The sequence below is a fragment of the Eimeria tenella genome, genomic scaffold (assembly GCF_000499545.2).
Source record: "Eimeria tenella Houghton genomic scaffold, Eth_scaff16, whole genome shotgun sequence".
NCBI classification, from domain to species: Eukaryota; Apicomplexa; class Conoidasida; order Eucoccidiorida; family Eimeriidae; genus Eimeria; species Eimeria tenella.
Window position 1 is genome coordinate 216,845 of NW_013541531.1, and position 16,901 is coordinate 233,745.

At 57.1% G+C, this 16,901-nt stretch overlaps 6 protein-coding genes across 6 annotated transcripts in view; 1 reads left to right on the forward strand and 5 right to left on the reverse strand.

The window, feature by feature from the left end:
• The window catches only part of ETH_00009460 (pyruvate dehydrogenase (lipoamide) kinase, putative), a gene marked incomplete at both ends in the record, with an annotated part of 3,792 nt that extends 2,654 nt beyond the window's left edge, over nucleotides 1–1,138 (reverse strand). The window contains one exon of the mRNA XM_013373598.1: nucleotides 11–1,138. Within this exon, the coding sequence (XP_013229052.1) occupies nucleotides 11–1,138 (1,128 nt within the window). The remainder of the gene's footprint in view (nucleotides 1–10) is intronic.
• A 962-nt stretch (nucleotides 1,139–2,100) lies between these two features.
• Nucleotides 2,101–3,207, forward strand: ETH_00009465 (uncharacterized protein; the record flags this gene model as incomplete). The annotated part of the gene is made up of 2 exons (XM_013373599.1): nucleotides 2,101–2,222; nucleotides 2,688–3,207. 2 exons carry the CDS (start codon nucleotides 2,101–2,103, stop codon nucleotides 3,205–3,207), a joined length of 642 nt encoding a protein of 213 aa, XP_013229053.1.
• A 1,040-nt stretch (nucleotides 3,208–4,247) lies between these two features.
• Nucleotides 4,248–7,664, reverse strand: ETH_00009470 (uracil-DNA glycosylase, putative; the record flags this gene model as incomplete). Its single annotated transcript, XM_013373600.1, has 8 exons — nucleotides 4,248–4,327; nucleotides 4,506–4,604; nucleotides 4,828–4,903; nucleotides 5,389–5,522; nucleotides 5,885–5,954; nucleotides 6,090–6,153; nucleotides 6,579–6,716; nucleotides 6,964–7,664. The coding sequence occupies 8 exons, from the start codon at nucleotides 7,662–7,664 to the stop codon at nucleotides 4,248–4,250; spliced, it is 1,362 nt and encodes a 453-aa protein (XP_013229054.1).
• An 829-nt stretch (nucleotides 7,665–8,493) lies between these two features.
• ETH_00009475 (uncharacterized protein) lies at nucleotides 8,494–9,252 on the reverse strand (the record flags this gene model as incomplete). The annotated part of the gene is made up of 2 exons (XM_013373601.1): nucleotides 8,494–8,952; nucleotides 9,241–9,252. 2 exons carry the CDS (start codon nucleotides 9,250–9,252, stop codon nucleotides 8,494–8,496), a joined length of 471 nt encoding a protein of 156 aa, XP_013229055.1.
• A 331-nt stretch (nucleotides 9,253–9,583) lies between these two features.
• Nucleotides 9,584–10,881, reverse strand: ETH_00009480 (uncharacterized protein; the record flags this gene model as incomplete). The annotated part of the gene is made up of 3 exons (XM_013373602.1): nucleotides 9,584–9,709; nucleotides 9,879–10,020; nucleotides 10,370–10,881. The coding sequence occupies 3 exons, from the start codon at nucleotides 10,879–10,881 to the stop codon at nucleotides 9,584–9,586; spliced, it is 780 nt and encodes a 259-aa protein (XP_013229056.1).
• A 135-nt stretch (nucleotides 10,882–11,016) lies between these two features.
• Nucleotides 11,017–13,269, reverse strand: ETH_00009485 (ATP-binding cassette sub-family B member 5, putative; the record flags this gene model as incomplete). Its single annotated transcript, XM_013373603.1, has 5 exons — nucleotides 11,017–11,289; nucleotides 11,576–12,000; nucleotides 12,339–12,462; nucleotides 12,771–12,877; nucleotides 13,191–13,269. 5 exons carry the CDS (start codon nucleotides 13,267–13,269, stop codon nucleotides 11,017–11,019), a joined length of 1,008 nt encoding a protein of 335 aa, XP_013229057.1.
• Nucleotides 13,270–16,901: the final 3,632 nt, after the last annotated feature.

Consider the following 16,901-nt stretch of genomic DNA (forward strand, 5'->3'; position numbering starts at 1 on the left):
TAGGTATTACTGCTGCTGCTGCTTCTGGTGCGGCTCCTGCTTGCTGCTGCTGCTCCTGCTGAGCTGCAGCAACTGCTGCTGGCGGCCGCCCCGTGTCTGGTGCTCCTGTTGCTGCTGCTGCCGCTCCCGCAGCTCCCATTGTTGCCGCTGCTGCACATGTTGCAGCGGCGGGAGCAGCAGCGGCCGCGGCCTGCTGCTGCTGCTCTTGCTGTTGCTGCTGCTGCTGGGGCTCAAATAGTTGCTGCAGCAGAGCCAGACTTTCTTTATAGATTTGAGCTGCTGCTTGGAGGCCCTTGCACTGTCGGTACGCCTCAGGCTGCAGCAGCGCGAGAGCATGCAGCTGCTGCTGCCGCTGCCGATACATAGCGGGCAGCGTGTCTCGCATTTCCCTGGCAACAGCAGCCTCCAGCAGCAGGTGCTGCTGCTGCTGCTGCTGCTGCTGTTGCTCTTCAGAAAGGAGGGGCTGCAGCCGCAGCGGCGGGTTCGTGGGAAAGAGAGCAGCAGCAACTGCTTTGTCCAGCGACGAGCAAATGGCCGTGCTGCTGCTGCTGCTGCTGCAGAGGGTGTCCACCGAGGGCAGCGCCCACCAAGCAGCAGCAAACTGCTGCAGCTGCGCTGCTGCTGCTGCTCCTGCTGCTGTGCTGCTGCTCTCAGAAGGTAGCTCGCTGCCCCGCAGCCGCCGCTCGCTGATGCGGACAGCAGCTGCTGCTGAGGAAGAAGCCACCCGCTGCCTGCTGCAGCTGCTGCTGCTGCTGCTGCCGATGGCAGCGCTGCTGTCAAAAGTAAAGCTTCTCAAGAAAAGGGATGTTCCTGCCAATGCTGCTGGAGCAGAAGCAGCAGCAGAAGCTGCAGCAGGTCTAGGCGACTCATTGCCGTCACTACAGTCGCTGCTGACAATGTTGTTCCGCGTGCTGCTGCCGTTGCTGCTGCTGCTGCTGCAGTCGCTGCTGCTGTGGCTCCGTACGAGTCTAAGTGAAGCCAGGGGCGGTACAGTAGTGGCCGAAGCCGTGCGCAGCAGCAACGTTGGGGGTGTGGCAGCAACAGCAGCAGCAGCAGCAGCTGTTGCCTCTGCTGCTGCTGCTCGCGGAGTCGTTCCTGCTGTCGCTGACGCCCCTGAAGACATCACAGCGGTGACCATCCTCGCAGTTGGACTGTATCTTTCTGCTGCTGCTGCTACTCCTTCTTGCTCTTGTGCCGAGGAAACTCGAAGGCAGCTGCTGCGCCTGCGTTGCTGCTGCTGGGGGCTGCAGCGCCTCTGCGTTTCCTGTGGCCTTGAAGCTGCAGCGCTGCTTCTGCGGTCCTGCTGCTGCAGTTCTGCGGCTGCTGCAGTCCTGCTGCTGCAGTTCTGCTGCTGCTGCAGCGCTTCTAGGGGTGAGGCGGAAAGACCCAAGCTGCCACTGGAGGTAGCGGGGGTGACGAGGAAAGCAAAAAGTTTTGCTGCCCCAGCCTGCGCCACCGCCGCTGCTGCTTGAGCTGCAACAGCCGAAGCTGCTGCGGCTGGAGCCGCAGCTGCCTGTGCCGGGGTGCTGGGGGTAGTGCTGCAGCAGCTACTACGGCCGCAGCTGCTGCTGCTGGCGCCGCTGTTTGCGGCTGCTACAGCTGTTGATGCAGCTGCAGTCGGGAGCTTTCAGTGCTCCACCCCTGCTGGCAGCAGGGGTGCTGCTGTTGGCTGTTGGGCTTTGCTGCTCTCATGTTGCAGTAGGACTGGCAGGCCAGCGGCGGACAAAAAATAAGCGACGATTTCAGCAGCGAAACAAATATGACTTAAATATTAATAAATTCTAAAGGAGAAGCTTTTCTTTTGCTGCAGTGGCTCTTGCTGTAGCTGCTGCTCCTGCTGCTGTCGCTGCTCAGAGAGCGATGCAGTGACCGCAGCGCCAGTCCGCCCGCAGTAGCAGCGCATCAGCTAGTGCTGCTCCAGCTGCTGCTGCGTTGATGCTGCGCCCGCTGCACTAGCTGCCCTAAATGATCTTTCTAATTAATAAACCTTATTTTTCAAGTCTTGTTCGCCAATATTTTGACCCCTAAACCCCAAATCCGGGGCACTATGATACAGGGGGCCCCGCTGCCCGCAGCAGCAGCTCCCTGTGCGCTGACTGCATGTCCCAGCCCCTGCTGACCCTTGCTGCAGCGATTTCGGAAGTGGAATTAACAGTTAATTCTTTTCTCTTTTTTTGTGAATTGCTGGCTGCTGCTGCTGCTGCAGCTCCGGAGTATCCCGAGTGAGCCTCTGCAGACATATCTTGTCGGGGCGCAGGGCCCGTTGAATTTTGCTGCTTCGCCAGTAGCAGCAACGGCAGCAGGGCCAGCAGCCGCTGCTGGAGCAGCGAAAACTGCAGCAACAGCATCATCTTCGTGAATCGGAAGTGTAGCAGCTGCAGCAAAAGGCGGCGCTGTTGCAGGATCTGTGGGGGCCTCGCAGGAGCAGCAGCCAGTCGCTATGCTGTTGTGTCTTGGCCTCCAGCAGCAGCGTCGAGCGCAATGTTTGCAGCAGCAGCAGCAGCAGTCAACTGAATCGACTGCATTGCGCAGCAGCAGAACTCCGGCAGTTCGGCCAGCGGCTCGCCACAGCAGCCCAAGCCGCTGCACCCGCATCTTCAGCAGCAACAGCAGAAACTGCACAGGAAACCCCAAACCCCAAACCGTAGAGCCCTAAATACCAAACCACAGACCCCGGCTGCACTAAGAGCAGCAGAAAGAACAGCAGCAACCGCGGCAGCAGCAGCAGCAGCAACGGACACAGACGCAGCAGCAACAGACACAGCAGCAGCAGCAGCAGCACCAACAGCAACAGACACAGCAGCAGCAGCAGCAACACCAACGACAACAGACACAGCAGCCGCAGCAGCAGCACCAACAGCAACAGACACAGCAGCCGCAGCAGCAAGACACACAGCACCAGCAGCAGCAGCAGCAGCAGCGGCGATGTTGGCGCGTTCGGTGAGTCGGCGTTCGTTTTTCCGCAGCGGCTACGGGCGCGTGAGCGCCGCTGCAGCAGCAGAGCGGCGGCTGCAGGTCTTCTTCGTGTCGCTGATGTTTTTGCTGCCTTCGCTTTACGTCTACTCCGCCGGCAGCCCCAAACTGCTGCAGCTCTGCATGCAGCGCTTTCGCTGGGTCGAGGTCCCGCCCCAGGCCGACCCCAGCCTGCTGCGCCTCCGGCCTGCTGCGCCCACCGGCGCCTGCGACCGGGCGGACGCAGCCAGCTAACTAGCTAGCTAGCTGGCTGGCTGGCTGGCTGGGGAGCTGGCTAGCTAGCTGGCTGGCTGGCTGGCTGGCTAGTTGGCCAGCTAGCTGGGCGGCTGCTGGGGAGGGCTGGCTGGGGAGGGGCTAGCTAGCTAGCCACGGCCAGGTAGAGAGCAGCGGCGAGGTAGATAGGAACCGGCCAGATGGCTAGCCGCTAGGGCGGCGTAGGTAGGCAAGGGCTAGCTAGCTGGCCACGGGTTAAGGGCTGGCTAGCTAGCCACAGCCAGCTAGCCAAGGGCTAGCTGGCGAGCCACAGACGGATAGCCAGCGGTTAGCTAGGTGGCCACAGGCAGCTAGCAAAGGGCTAGCTGGCTGTCCACAGGATTCGCATGATGAGGCGGCCGTCTAGCAGGAATCGCTAGCTAGCTAGCCTAAGCTAGCAAGCCATGGGCTGGCTCGCCAAAGGCGGGCCAGCCAGGGACCAGCTAGCCAAAGGGCTAGCTAGCGAGCTGGAGGGAGGCGCGCTAGCTCGCAGGCGAGCGGCTCACCTCCCTAGCTAGCTGGCTGTGCGGCAAGCGAGTAGACTTCCTCTAGCTAGCTATGTAGCTAGCGAGGGGACCCGCTAGCTAGCTAGCTATGTGGCTAGCGAGAGGACCCGCTAGCTAGCTAGCTACGTGGCTAGCGGGCGAACTCCCCAGCTAGCTAGCTGTGTGGCTAGCTAGTGGAACCCTTAGCTGGCTCGCGTCCAAGTGCGGCAGCGCACTCGTCAAACCTCCTCAATGCCTGGCTAGCTGGCAGCTAGCTAGCTAGCCGGATAGCTACGCAGCTAGCTACCTAGCTAGCCTGCTAACTACCTAGCCAGCTACCTAGGTGGTTAGCTAGCTAGCTAGCTACCTCAGGCTAGCTGGCCTGCGTGGCCCTGCCCCGCAGCGTTGGTTGCTGCTGGTTCTTCTTGTGTCTGTGAACAAATAAATGAAAAGTAAACAACTGGTCATTAACAAACGCGCAAGAAGCAAACGAAAAGTTGCTGCTGTTGCTTCTGCTTCCTGATGCCCAGCGACTCGCTAGGGCTGCAGCCGGAAGTCTATGGGCTGCTTTCCCATTTGCTGCAGCAGCTCGTTGCACTTGGCGAAGTGGCCGCAGCCTGCATTGTAGCCAGCGGCAGCAGCAGCAGCAGGACGGCCCGGGAGGCAGCTCTTTTGTTGGGAACAAAGTTGTTTTAGTCTGAATTTATTAAAAGTGTTTCCAATTTGAATTTCAAATGCAATTTAAGACATAAAATAATCCAAAAAGTACTTTTGAATTGACAGCCCACCGCCCACCTGTAAAGAGCCGCACAGCCAAAGGCGAAGGGTGGCCGGCCTTCAGCAGCTTGTGTCGCAGTGGAGATACACCCGAAGACTTCTTCTGTGCAGCTTTTCCTGTTGCAAATAAACAAAAAAGCAAACGGCTAGCTAGCTAGCTAGCTAGCCGGCTAGCTGGCTAGCTAACTAGCTAGCTACTTAGCTAGTGAGCCGGCGAGCTGCGTAGGTAGCCGACCAGTCAGCTAGCTGCGGAGTGCTCTTGGGCGCACTAAACCCTAAACCCTAGGGCGAACGGAAACCCTAAACCCTAGAGAAAAGGACAAGTTGAAATTGCATTTACCCCAAAGAAGGAACACCACACCCTCGAGTGTTTTGTTCACAACGGCCAAGACCTCGTCAGTAAACCGCTCCCAGCCCTGCGCAAAAAAGACAGGAGAGGTCAACTTTCTAGGGTTTAGGGTCTAGAGTTTAGCGTTTAGGGTTATGCCTAGACCCTTCCACCTGCTGACGAGGTGCAGTTGCTGCCCATGTGTTTGTTACGGTTTAGGGTTTAGAGTTTAGGGTTTAGAATGAGCAGGCTGCCTCTTCCGGACGAATACGAATTGTGTGCAAAACTCGAGAACAAATGCATGCAGAACAGGCGATAATGAACAATAAGTGTACATTCAAGAAAATGAATGAGCATTTATTTGCATGCAGACTCTGAGCAATTGCTGCACTTTCGGTGTACGTACACCACCCGCAGTTTCTCCCGCTGTTCAGCTCAACACGAAGCCCCAAAATAGCATTTCATTTTCAATTTAGATGAATTTTCGCAATTTACTTTTACTTCTTTCGTTGCATGCATGCAGGAAAGCTGGCGAGTTGCATGCAGCAGCCGGACTTGTGCAACTTTTCTCACCAAGTCCTTGTGGGACATGGGGCTGTCCCGCTTGACTGTCAGAATTGCATTTAGCAGCAAAACGCCCTGAGCTGCCCACGAGCTCAAGTCCCCGTGGGCCAGCGGCAAGCTGGGGGGCCCCGGAATGCTGCGGTCTGCGCAGCAGCAGCAGCAGCAGCAGCAGCAGCAGCGCAGCAGTCAGCAGCGCAGCAGCGCAGCAGCTGCTGCAGTTTGCATGCGTATCGAGGTTTGTTGCTTCTGCCTGCTCGGGCCTTCTCTGCCAAGTCCCCATTAAAAAGGCATTAAAAAGCATTTAAATAAACAAATGAAAACAAATCAGAAAACTCTCAAAAACGTCTCAGCTGTACGTACCCCCCGGAGCAGCAGCTGAAAGGAGCTGAAGCCCTGCTGCCGCGCTTGCTGCCAATTAACGTTTAAAAACTCCCCAAACCCTAAACCCTAAATTCAAAACATGTCCCAAACCCTAAACCCTAAACCCTAAACCCTAGCAACGAACCAATTTCCTTAAAGATGTTTGTAAGGCTTGGTGGAGGCCGCACTCCGCGGGGCACTGAAAAACACAAACCCTAAAAGAGGGAACAAAAAAGAAGCAGCAAAAGGACAGAAGCAGCAAAGGCAAATCAGGCTCTCGCTGCAAGGGTTTAGCGTTTAGGGTTTAGGGCATAGGGTTTAGGGATTAGGGTGCAACGTGCAGAACTTGCCATGGCCTGGCCAGGTTGGTGGTAAGGGTCCTGTCCCACGATAACGACTTTGACTTTGTCCAACCTGCAGCAGCAGCAACAACAACAACAGCAGCAGCAGCAGCAACAACAACAACGGCAGCAGCAGCAGCAACAACAACAGTAGCAGCAGCAGCAAGCAAATAAGGAGACAGAAACAAAGCTTCAACAGGGGACAAAGTCGACGCCACGAAGCAGCAGCAGCAACAGCAAGAAGACGCACTAGAGGGACAAAGCACACCAGCAGCAGCAGCAGTAGCAGCAGCAGCAGCAGCAGCAGCCCGACGACATGAAGCTAAAGGTAGCAAAGAATAGCAGCAAAAGGCGGAGGCAACGGGAAAACAGCAGCAGCAAAGGCACAACGGGAGAGAGCAGCAGCAAAAGCACAAGGGGGAAGAGCAGCAGCAAAAGGAGCAGCAGCCAGAGCAGCAGCAGCAAGAGCAGCAGCAGCAAGAGCAGCAGCAGACGCACGGCGTGGACCGAAAAGCTTTAAACATCAACTCTTGAGGAGGATAAATCGAAGAAGGAAATTTCTCTCTTTGTTCTTTTACTGCCAACAGACATTTCCTGAAATAGGGCTTCTGCAGCTCCCCCTGCAAAGCTTCGTACCTGCGCCCGCACAGCCGCACCTGCTGCTGCTGCTGCTGCTGCTGCTGCTGCTGGCTGTGGTGGGCTGCTGCTGCTGCGTGCCGTGTCGCTTTACTCAAGCGAACGGGAGCCCTGCAGCTGGATGTGTTGCTGCTGCTGCTGCTGCTGCTCGCTTTGGTTCCCCCTGGTTTGCTGCCTGCGGCTGCTGCTGCTGTGCAGCAGCAGCAACCAGTACCAGCAGCGGCAGGGCTTCGCTATTTTGGCCTACCAGCTGTCTCCCATGGCCTCTCTCCACATCTTTTCTGCAGCTGCTGTTGAAACAAAAGTGCCAAAAGGTGACACTGCTGAAGCAGCAGCACCTGCTGCTCCTGTTGCTGCTGCTGCTGCTGCTGCTGAGCTTGTCTCCGCAGCTGCTTCTGCTGTTGCTGCTGCGGTGGCTGCTGGTTCGCTTGCTGCTGATGGAGAAGCTGCGGCTGCTTCTGCTACTGACACCGTTTCTGCTGCAGTTATGTCTGACGCTGCCGATGCTGTTGCTGCTGCATCTGCTGCTGCATTCGGCACTCCTGCTGCTGCTGCTGCTGTAGCTTTACTTTTCACTGTACCCGCACCTGCTGCTGTGGCCTGTGGCTGCGAGTGCTGCTTCTCTTGCTGCTCTTGTGCTGCCTTTGGCACCAGCTGCTTCTGCTGCTGCTGCTGCTGCTGCTTTGCTTCTTCCTCAGCTCCAGCTGTGGGTTGTAGCTTGGTGGGGTTGTGGTTTTCTCCTTCACTGCTATCCGACAAAACTTCAGTCACCTCGGGGGCCCCCTGGGGGGCCCTCTTGGCGGGCTTCAAGGGGCCTGCTCGGGGGCGCCCCTTGGGGGCTCCCCGGGGGGCCCCCTTTAGAGGGCCCCTCGAAGCTGCTTCTGCTGTTTTCTGTTCTTTGTTGGGGGCAAAGAAGTCGCTGATTGCGGCCTGGCGTTTTTGGGGCATTTGTCTGCAGCAGCAGAACAGCAAAAAGTTCAAATAAAAATGAAAAGAAGATAAATAAAAGCAAAGGTTTTCTCTAATGGACGGGCACCGGCGAGGCCCTCTGACGCATGGGGGGCCCCCTTAGGGCCTCCCAGTACCCAGAGGCCCCCCGGGACTTCAGAGGGCTCCAAAAGGGCCCCCTGGGCTTTCCCTGTGGGGCTGGGGGCCCCCTGGGGCCTCTGTGTAGCCACGGGTCAACTCGAAGTCGAAACCCGTTGGTGAATCAAATGAGTGATTTGGGAGTTCAAATTTTTGATCGGGGCACTTTAAAATGCTTTACAAATCAATTAATTAATTATTAGTTTGAACTTTCCTGCTGAGCTTTGCACTCCGTGTGTCCGCCTAGCGAGCTGCAGTCCGCTGGGAGGCGCGGTGCTGCTGTTGCTGCTGCTGCTGCTGGGCTGCTGCTGCGGCTGAAGCCGTTTTCGGGGTTATAGTCAAAGAAAAAGACAAAAGCAATTACAAAGGAATAATATAACACGAAAACGAAAGGAAATAGGCCAGCAAAGAACACACACAGCTCCAAGCGCGTGTGGCTGGGGCCCCACCCCACCGGCCAAACACCGAGAGTGTCTGCCAGCTCTAGGTGCTTAGGTCTTCTCTATTATTAATTTGATTTTTTATTGTCTAAAAGTTCAAATTTTTGCATTTAATTCGAAATGAATTCAAAGACTCACACGGGAAGGCATAGAGCGTAGCGAGCTGACTGCCCTGGGGGCCCCGCAGCTGGGGCTGTTACTTGCTGCTGCTGCAGTCTACCGTCACAGCTGATGCTGCTGCTGCTGCTGCTTCAGTCTGCCGTCACAGCTGCTGCTGCTGCTGCTGCTGCTGCAGTGTGGCCATATCCAGGAGTGTCTTTCCGTTGTGGAGGGCAGCTTGAGCCGGTAGCCCGGTGTTGCGCTCGCTGCTGCCCCCGGCTGTACTGCTGCTTCTCTGCTGCAGTAGCAGCAGCTGCTGATGCTGCTGCTGCCACAGGTGCTGCTGCTGATGCTGCAATGTGTGCTGCTGCTGCTGCTGTTGGTACCGCTGCTGCTAAGGTCTCTGCTGCTCTCTTGCGACTGCCGCGGGAACTCGAGTGCTGCAGCCCTTTTAGCCCCCAGCTGCTCTTGCTGCTGCTGGAGTACTTTGCTGCTGCTGGAGTACTTTTCTGCTGCTGGGCTTTGCTGCTGCTGCAGCGCCGTGTCGCAGCAGCCACTTTGCTGCTGCCCGTGTTGTCTTTCCTGGCAGTCACTGTCTCATTGCATGAAGTCTACAAAAGTGCCAAATAAACCAAAATAAAAATAAAAATAAAACAAAAGAAATAAATTTTTGTAAAGTGAAAATGTCATTCAGGAAAAAGGCCCGTCCGAACTTGCGCAAATCCCTGGAGATGCAGCAAATGGATACAAATAAATGTGAATAAGTGGATCTAACTAGTCTCGCTTGTTTAGATATATATCTTGAGCACTCAATTATGTTTCTGTAGATTATATAAAATGATTTATTTGCATTTTCCTGCTCTTGATTTTGTTCATACATTGCGCTGAGGTGTACGTACAGCCGAGCGCATGTCTGTGCTTGTTCCTGTGCATTTAGTTAAAACGAGTGAAAAAGTGTTGTCATATTGAAGCTAAAAACTTCCAACAAATAAACGGCCGTCTGCTGCAGCTTGTATTGCAGCTGCTGCAGCTGCTGCTGCTGCAGCTGCTCATGCAGGGGCTGCAGCAGGTGCTGCTGCTGCCTCTTTTCGGCGCGCAGCGCCCGCCAGTGGGTGTTGGCTGTAGCAGCTGCTGCTGCGGCTAGCAGCTGCAGCAGCTGCCGCTGCGGATAACAGCTGCAGCAGCTGCTTCTGCGAGTAGCAGCTACAGCAGCTGCAGCAGCTGCGCGCTCCAGCCCAAGGCTTACAGCTCGTCCAGCAGAAGCTGCCTGTGCCTTGAGCTTTTGTTTCCGAGCATCTCAGAGCGAGGGCCTTCTGCTGCCACTTGTCCATCTTCTATCACCACCACCCGGTCTGCCTCCTTGAGGCTCTGCAGCAAAACCCCAAACCCTAAACCCTAAGCCATAATTCGCGTGTTTAGGAGTTCGCCTGAGAACGACAGCTGCACGCGCCGCGCCAGCAACAGCAGCAACAGTGAAGCACCGCTTTTGGTCCCCCAACCGGCGCTAAACCCTAAACCCTAAACCGTAAACCCTTACTGAGGGTTTGTGTGCAATCGTGATGACAGTGGTTTGGCCCTTCAGCCGCCTCAAAGTGCTCGCTAGTGCTGCCTCGCTGTCGGCGTCGAGGCAGCTGGAGGCCTCGTCAAGAATCAGCAGCCGCGGCTTGCGTAGCAGCGCCCTGCAGCAGCAGCAACAGCAGCAACAGCGCAGCAGCACCAGTGGAGCAACGCAGCAGCCAGCTGAACCTGCAGCTACGCGGCTAGCAATCAGCTAGCCACCAGCTAGCTGCGGGCCCATGCCATCCATCCTCCGCACAAGGCAATCGCAGCAGCAGAAGCCGCCTAGCTAGCTGCGTAGCTAGCTGAGCAGAGCTCTAGCTTGCTGCCTGGGTAGCTAGCTCATAGCTAGCTGGCGGCAACTCTAGCCAGCAGCCACCAGGCCGCCATGCTGCGCAGCTAGCTGCGGCCCCGCCAGCTAGCCACTAGCCCTGCTGCGCGTCTAGCTAGCTGCTAGCTAACTGTCCTTACCGGGCCACTGCAATTCTTTGCTTCTGACCTCCCGAAAGCCGAACTCCGCCTTCGCCGCAGACAGTGAAGACACCGTCAGCCAGCTGCTTGATGAAGGGCAACGCATTTGCTGCTGCTGCTGCAGCAACGACCTGCTGCAGCAAACCCGCAGGCCATGCTGCTGCCTCGGGGTGGCGCAGAGTCCGCGACAGCTCGGCTTCGTACAAGTCCGTCTCCTGCTGCTGCCGCTGCAGGCACTCTTGCTGCTGCTGGCCTTCTCGCTGCTGCTGCTGGCCGTCTTGCTGCTGCTGGCACTCTTGCTGCTGCTGTTTCGTGGCCTGCGTCAGAGTGTCGCTCTTGCCTCGTTTCTGTTGCTGCTGCAGCCTGCTGCTGCTGCTGCACCTCATCCAGTCATCGCTGCTGTGCTGCAGCGGCCGCAGCCCGTAGGCAATGTTGTCTGCAATGCTTCTTCTAAACAGCAAAGGCTCTTGCTCCACATAAGACACAGAACGCCGTATTGAGGGCAAGTCCATCTCGCGCAAGTCCACGCCGTCAAGCAGCACCGAGCCGCTCTGCAATATACACACGCAAGCGTGCTGCTGCTGCTGCTGCTGCTGCTGCTGGGGCTGGAAGCGGCGGTGCTGCTGCCCAAGTGGTGCACGCGCTAGTTACGATGCAGGTAATGCTGCTGGCAGCGGTTCGCAAGTTGGAGGCTGGTACTGCTGCGGAAGCTGTTGCGGCTGCTGCGGCTCATGCTGCTGCTGCTTCTGATGCTGCTGCTGCTCACGTTGCTGCTGCTGCTCGTGCTGCATTTGCTTCCCTACCTGCGGATCATAGAAGCGCTGCGCCAGTTTGACAAGAGTCGATTTGCCCGCGCCGGAGGGGCCCACAAGGGCCAGCACTTCCCCGCGGGGCACCCGTAGAGAAAGGTTCTTCAGGATCTGCAGCAGCAGCAGCAGCAGCAGCAGCAGCAAACACAAGGAGCAGCAGCAGCAGCAAGCAGAACGCCTGGTCAGTCTGGCGAATGACTTGCAACGATCCACGGCAGCGCCCTGCTTAGGTATCTCGCGTTGCAGTGACGGCAGCGACAGCAGCAACAACAGTAACAGCAGCAGAAAAAACAGTAACCGTAGCGCCAGCAGCAGAGTCGCCAGCAGCAGCAGCAGCAATGCCAGCAGAAGGGGATGGCGTAGTTCCCCGAACCCTGTGAAATCGTGCAAAGAATACCTGAGGGCCTCCAAGGCTTCCCCCTGCTTCTGCTTTCCCGTCTCCAGTTGCTGCAGCTGCTGCAGCTGTTGCTGCTGCTGAAGTTGGAGCATAAGCGAAGCTAACGTTCCTGAACTCTACAAGTGCGGGGCCCCTGGCCTCCCCTTGCCGGCCCTCTGCCTGGTCTGGGGGCCCCTGTAGGGCCCCCTGGGACTCTGGAGGGCCCCCCCCCGTGGGCTTTTGGGTTTCTTGTTGCAGTTTTTTCGAAACAACAGTTGGCTTTCTGTCTATGAGATCGAAGTAGCGCTTGGAGGCTGTCAGCGAAAAGCGGGTGTCTTTGTAGATGTCCGTGAGGGCGTCTAATGCCAAATAGAACTTCCGCAAATAACTGCGGAAAGACATAAAGCGACCAATGGTCAAGTTCCCCTTGACCACTGACCGCATGCCTGAAGCCAGCAAGCCCCAACACACGCAAAAGAGCATGCAATGCAGCCCAAAAGACCCACCAAGCAGCGGCAGCTACTGCTGGGACCCTCCAATGGCCCCTTCCTGGGGCCCCCTCCTGGGGCTCCAGCCTCTCGGGGACCTCCCCTGGGGTCCCCTGTTGGGGCCCCCTGCTGGGGCCTCTTGCTTGGGCCCTCAGCGAGGAGAGGCCCTCTGTGGAGGGGCACTGATGTGTGGTATTTGCGTGAAGCAGCAGTCCCAGCAGCAAAAAAGAGAAGAAGGAGAAGGCGCATGTATGCATGCACCGCGGGAGTTGTTGTTTGCATGCGCGCAGCCCCACCGAAAGCCAAAAGCCCCAAGTCCGTGGTGAGCAGCAGCATTTGCTTCGCCTGCTTGAAGAAAGACTCTGCAATAACTCCTTCCCGCAGCACCCGCAGAGAGGCGTCTTGGCAGGCGCTGTAGCGCTGAAGGCAAGCGCATGCAGGAGGCCTCAAAACGCATGCAAACCCGGGTGCATGCATGCACAAGTCGCGGCATGCATACATGCAAAAAGGACTGCATGCAGTCTCCAGAGCGCACACAACGCATGCGAAACAGAGTCCATGCATGCAGAAACACCGGCGCTGTGCGCGAGCTGCTGAGGCGCAGCAGCAGGCACAGCAGCAAGAGGACGGGCCCCCAAAGCGCATCCACGGCCAGTCAGTGCATGCATGCATGCATGCATGCACGCATGCATGCATGCATGCATGCAAAGCCGGGCAATGAGGGTCACCTGCACTTCCATATCTTCTGCTGCGTTGGCTTTGACGGTCTGAACGTTCGCCAAGACTTCCGTGGCGATGGCCGAAATGTCTGCCAAAAGGTCATTTTGCAGCAAACCTGAATTGGCAAAGACAGCAGCAGCAAGGGCCGAGAGAAATTACGCAAAGCAACAGCTGCCACCACGTGCTGCAGCAGCAGCAGCAGCTGTTGGTGCTGCTGCAGCTGCTGCAGCAGCACCAGCAGCACCAACAGCACCAGCGCAGCAGCACGAGCAGCAGCACCAGCAACACTAGCAGCACCAGCAGCACAAGCACCAGCCCCCGCAGCAGCACCCGCCGCCGCAGCTCCAGCAGCAACTGCAGCATCTGGAGCATCACCACCACCATCAGCAGCAGCAGCAGCAGCAGGGGCCCCCCGGGGCGGTGCTGACCGAGGCTGCCGATAGCGCGTGCGGCGCCGCCAGTGCCCAGCAACACGCAGGGCACCGCTAGCATTCCCAGCGCAGCCATTTGCGGCGACAAGTAAAACATGAGGGCCCCCCCGACGCTGACGTTCACCACCGCCGCCAGCAGCTTCTGCGCGCCGCTGGTCACCACTTGCTGCCCCCACACACACGCAGCAGCAACGCCCTCAGGCACCCACCCGCGCAGCAGCAGCAGCGACTGCTGCTGCTGCTGCAGCAGCAGTCGCTGCTGCAGCTGCAGCAACAGCAGATGCTGCTGCAGCAGTCGCAGCAGCAGTCGCAGCAGCAGCTGCAGCAACAGCTGATGCTGCTGCAGCAACCGCAGCAACAGCAGCAGTAACAGCAGCAGCAGCAGCAACAGCAGCGGGGGAGGGGCACGGCAGGAAGAGGCAGCCTCGGCTGCGGCTGCAGCAGCTGCTGCTGCTTTTGCTGCTGCGCTTGAGTTACAAGTGCTTGCCTGCATGTCTTCCGTGTCATTCAAGATCCGACTCGCCAAAGTCCCTGTGCTGTTGGAGTCGAAGAAAGCTGCTTCTTGTCTGCAGCAAAAAGTTCAGGTGTACAGACACCGCAGCTGCATAGACACCACAGCGCTGCAGCGCCTCGGGCGCGCAGCAGGTCAGGTGTACAGACACCCATGCAGCCAAATCAGGGGTCAATCCGCCTCCAAACCCTAAACCCTAAGCCCTAAAACCTAAACCCTAAACCCTAAACCCTCGATCCTTACCTCAGCAAAGTCGCAAAAAGCCGTTTCTGCATCTCCACCACCAAATGCCAACGCGCACAGGTAAACAGGGCGTCCTGCGCACCAACCATAAACCCCAAACCCTAAACCGTAAACCCTAAACCCTAAACCCTAGGCCCTTAGGCCCCAAATTGAAGACTAAAAGTGGCGAAAGACGCATGCAGAGACACAAAGTCATGGCTGCAAGCAGCAGGAACACTCAGGCACCGAAAGGGATGAGAAAAAAGAACAAGAGGGAGAGACAAAAGCAGCGCACAGCAGCAGCCCAACAGCAGCAGCAGCAGCAGAAGCAGCAGCAGCAGCAGCAAAGCAGCAGCTGCCGCGGCATCGAGACGCAGGGAGGGACATGCTGCGCAGACGAGGACATCGCCGTTGCCAGTAGCAGCAGCAGTAGCAGCAGCAGCAGCAGCAGCAGCAGACCCTCGTTACGGAGCTCAAGGCCTCCACTGCTGCTGCTGCTGCTGTCCGCAGCACCAGCGGCAGCAAAGCGCCATTGCGTGGACCCGAAGGGGCCCCTAGGGGGCCCCCCCCCTCCATAAGAAGGAGGTCAGAGGCCCCTTGAAGAGGGGGCCCCCCATCTGCTGTACCCTCTTTGTAAGCAAGAGCAGCAGCACAGTCGAAGACACGTCCCAGCAAGTAGGAGCGGGCAAAGGAAGCAGCAGCAGCAACAAGAGACAGAGCAGCAGCAGGAGCCAACAGCTGCAGCGACAACGTGGACCTCAACTCCTTCAGCAGCCTGCAGCGCAAGCAGCAGCAGCAGCAGCAGCGGCAGCAGCAGACGCACAAGCAGCAGCAGCAATAAACGCACCACCTCACACATTAGCAGCACCAACAACCCCAGCAGCAGCAAAGAGCAGCAGCTGCAGCAGCTGCAGCAGCCGCTCAGACGAGGTTCTACGGGGACGGCAGAAAAGCATTTGCTGACGCCCACGCAGCAGCAGCAGCAGCAACATGCCTCGCCAGTCCTATTGTGTCTCTTTTTTCTGCTCCTGCAGAGCCAGCGCGGGGCAGCCGACACAAAGCGCCCCACACAAGGCGGGGCCCCTTCAGGACCTTTCCAGCAGCAGCAGACAAGGGGGGCCCCCAGCAGCTGAGGGCTCGTCTTGCTGCTGCTGCTGCTGCTGCAGCGACTCCCTTAGCGGCTCCTCGTTCTGCGCTCGTTGCTGACGCTGCTGCTGCTGCTGCTGCTGCAGGGCCAGCCCACAGTCTCCCACAGCCAAAGTCGCGGCGAGGGAGCCTCAGGCCCTTCTGCTGCCAAAGTGCAGCAGGTTGGCCGCTGCCAAGTAGCTGTGGCTGCGCAGCAGCAGTTTGTGCCCGCTGGTGGGCCCTGCCAGCAGCAAATACCGTGGGCACCCCCCCAACGGGGGGCCCCCCTAAAGTGCACCGTGGGGCCCCCACAGCACTCTCTGGGGAACTTATGGGGGACTTGGCAATAAAGCCACAGCCTCTAAGTGCAGCAGCGTGGTCTGGGCTTCCTAGTAATGGGTGGTAAAGGCGAAAAGAGAAGGGGGCCCCAGGGGGGCCCCCACTGGGGGCCCCGCCTGCGCTCGCAGCGGGCCGTGTGTCTTGGTGCAGAATGAGACCTTTGGAAGCAACTAATGCTACAAAATGGAATACAATAAGAAAACAAAGTGAAAGGGGAAAACGAAAAGACAAACGGGGGCCCTTCCAAGGCATCTTCGTTTGGGGCCCCCCTAAAGCCAGTCGGCCTCGGACGGCCGTAGACGACTCTGAGGGCGCCTGTAGCAGCCCCGCGTGTCCTTGCAATGGAAAGAGCACTGCATGCTTCAAATAGAAGAAAAGAAACATCAAGAGGGAGCAGCGAAGACTTATAGAGAAACACTCGAGGTACCCCGGCAGGCCCCACCGAAGCGGCGGGGCAGCCGTGACTGCACCGGCAAGGAGCCGCTTAAGGGAGGGGGGAAATAGCCATTAAACAGCTACGAGAACAAATAAAACCCTTCATTTGATTCATTACTTTTATTCTTGACCCAAGTTAAGGACGAACTCACTAAACAAACAGCTTGCTGTCACAGCAGCCTCTGTCTCGGGATGTCGGCCACAGCTCAACGCGCCTACTGCTTTCCTATATCTTGTGAAACGCTGATTTGTAAATTATTTCAAACCATTTAACAACATTTTAGTAGTGCTCTTGATTCTTTTTCTCATGCGTACACTCTAGTTTTGGGCCCTGCCCTGGTGCCGACTGCAATCGGGCGGAGGAGGCCTACAACTCAGCTAGTAGCGCTTTAGAGCACAATGACTGGGACTTTCTTTTCCTAATTTTCAATTGTATTTTTAAATATCCATCTGATTATTCGAGTAGATTCACTTTTTATTCCAGTCCAGTCTTTCAATCCGGTGTCTCGTTCCCCCTGCCAAAACACTCGAGACATCGCTAGTTGCCTCGCCTTTTTCCTACTGCCCCGCCCCATCAACTATTTCCGCAGCTGTTTCTTAAAATTGAAGTCTTGAACTTGTGCAGTTCATTATATCCTTCTCTCACGTTTTACTGACCGCTACCATCGCTCTACAGTGTCAAAAATACGCCACAGCGCACGAATCAATTGAGCAAGGAGTTGCACAGGCAAGAAAAAGAATCTTGATTTTACGGGTGATACGTACAACGATAGCCATGGTTATTAATGATTGCAAAAGCCTCTTATTTTTGCCTAGTGGAAAGGACGTAGATGAGGGCGGCTTCGCGGGGAGCTTAGGGAGGGCACACAGGGAGGACGCTGTGACCCATATTAGTGCAGAAGCAAGACGCTACATTCTCTCAATAAAAACTTTTTCGAGAGTACTCCACTGACTGTGAAAGGCGCGGTCGAACCCTCACTTTCCAGATGATCGTGCAGGGCTAGATAACCAATTCGAAGCGTTCGAATCTGCTTTAAAGCAGTTTCCTTGTTCTATGGGTTTGCCCTGTTTGTCTC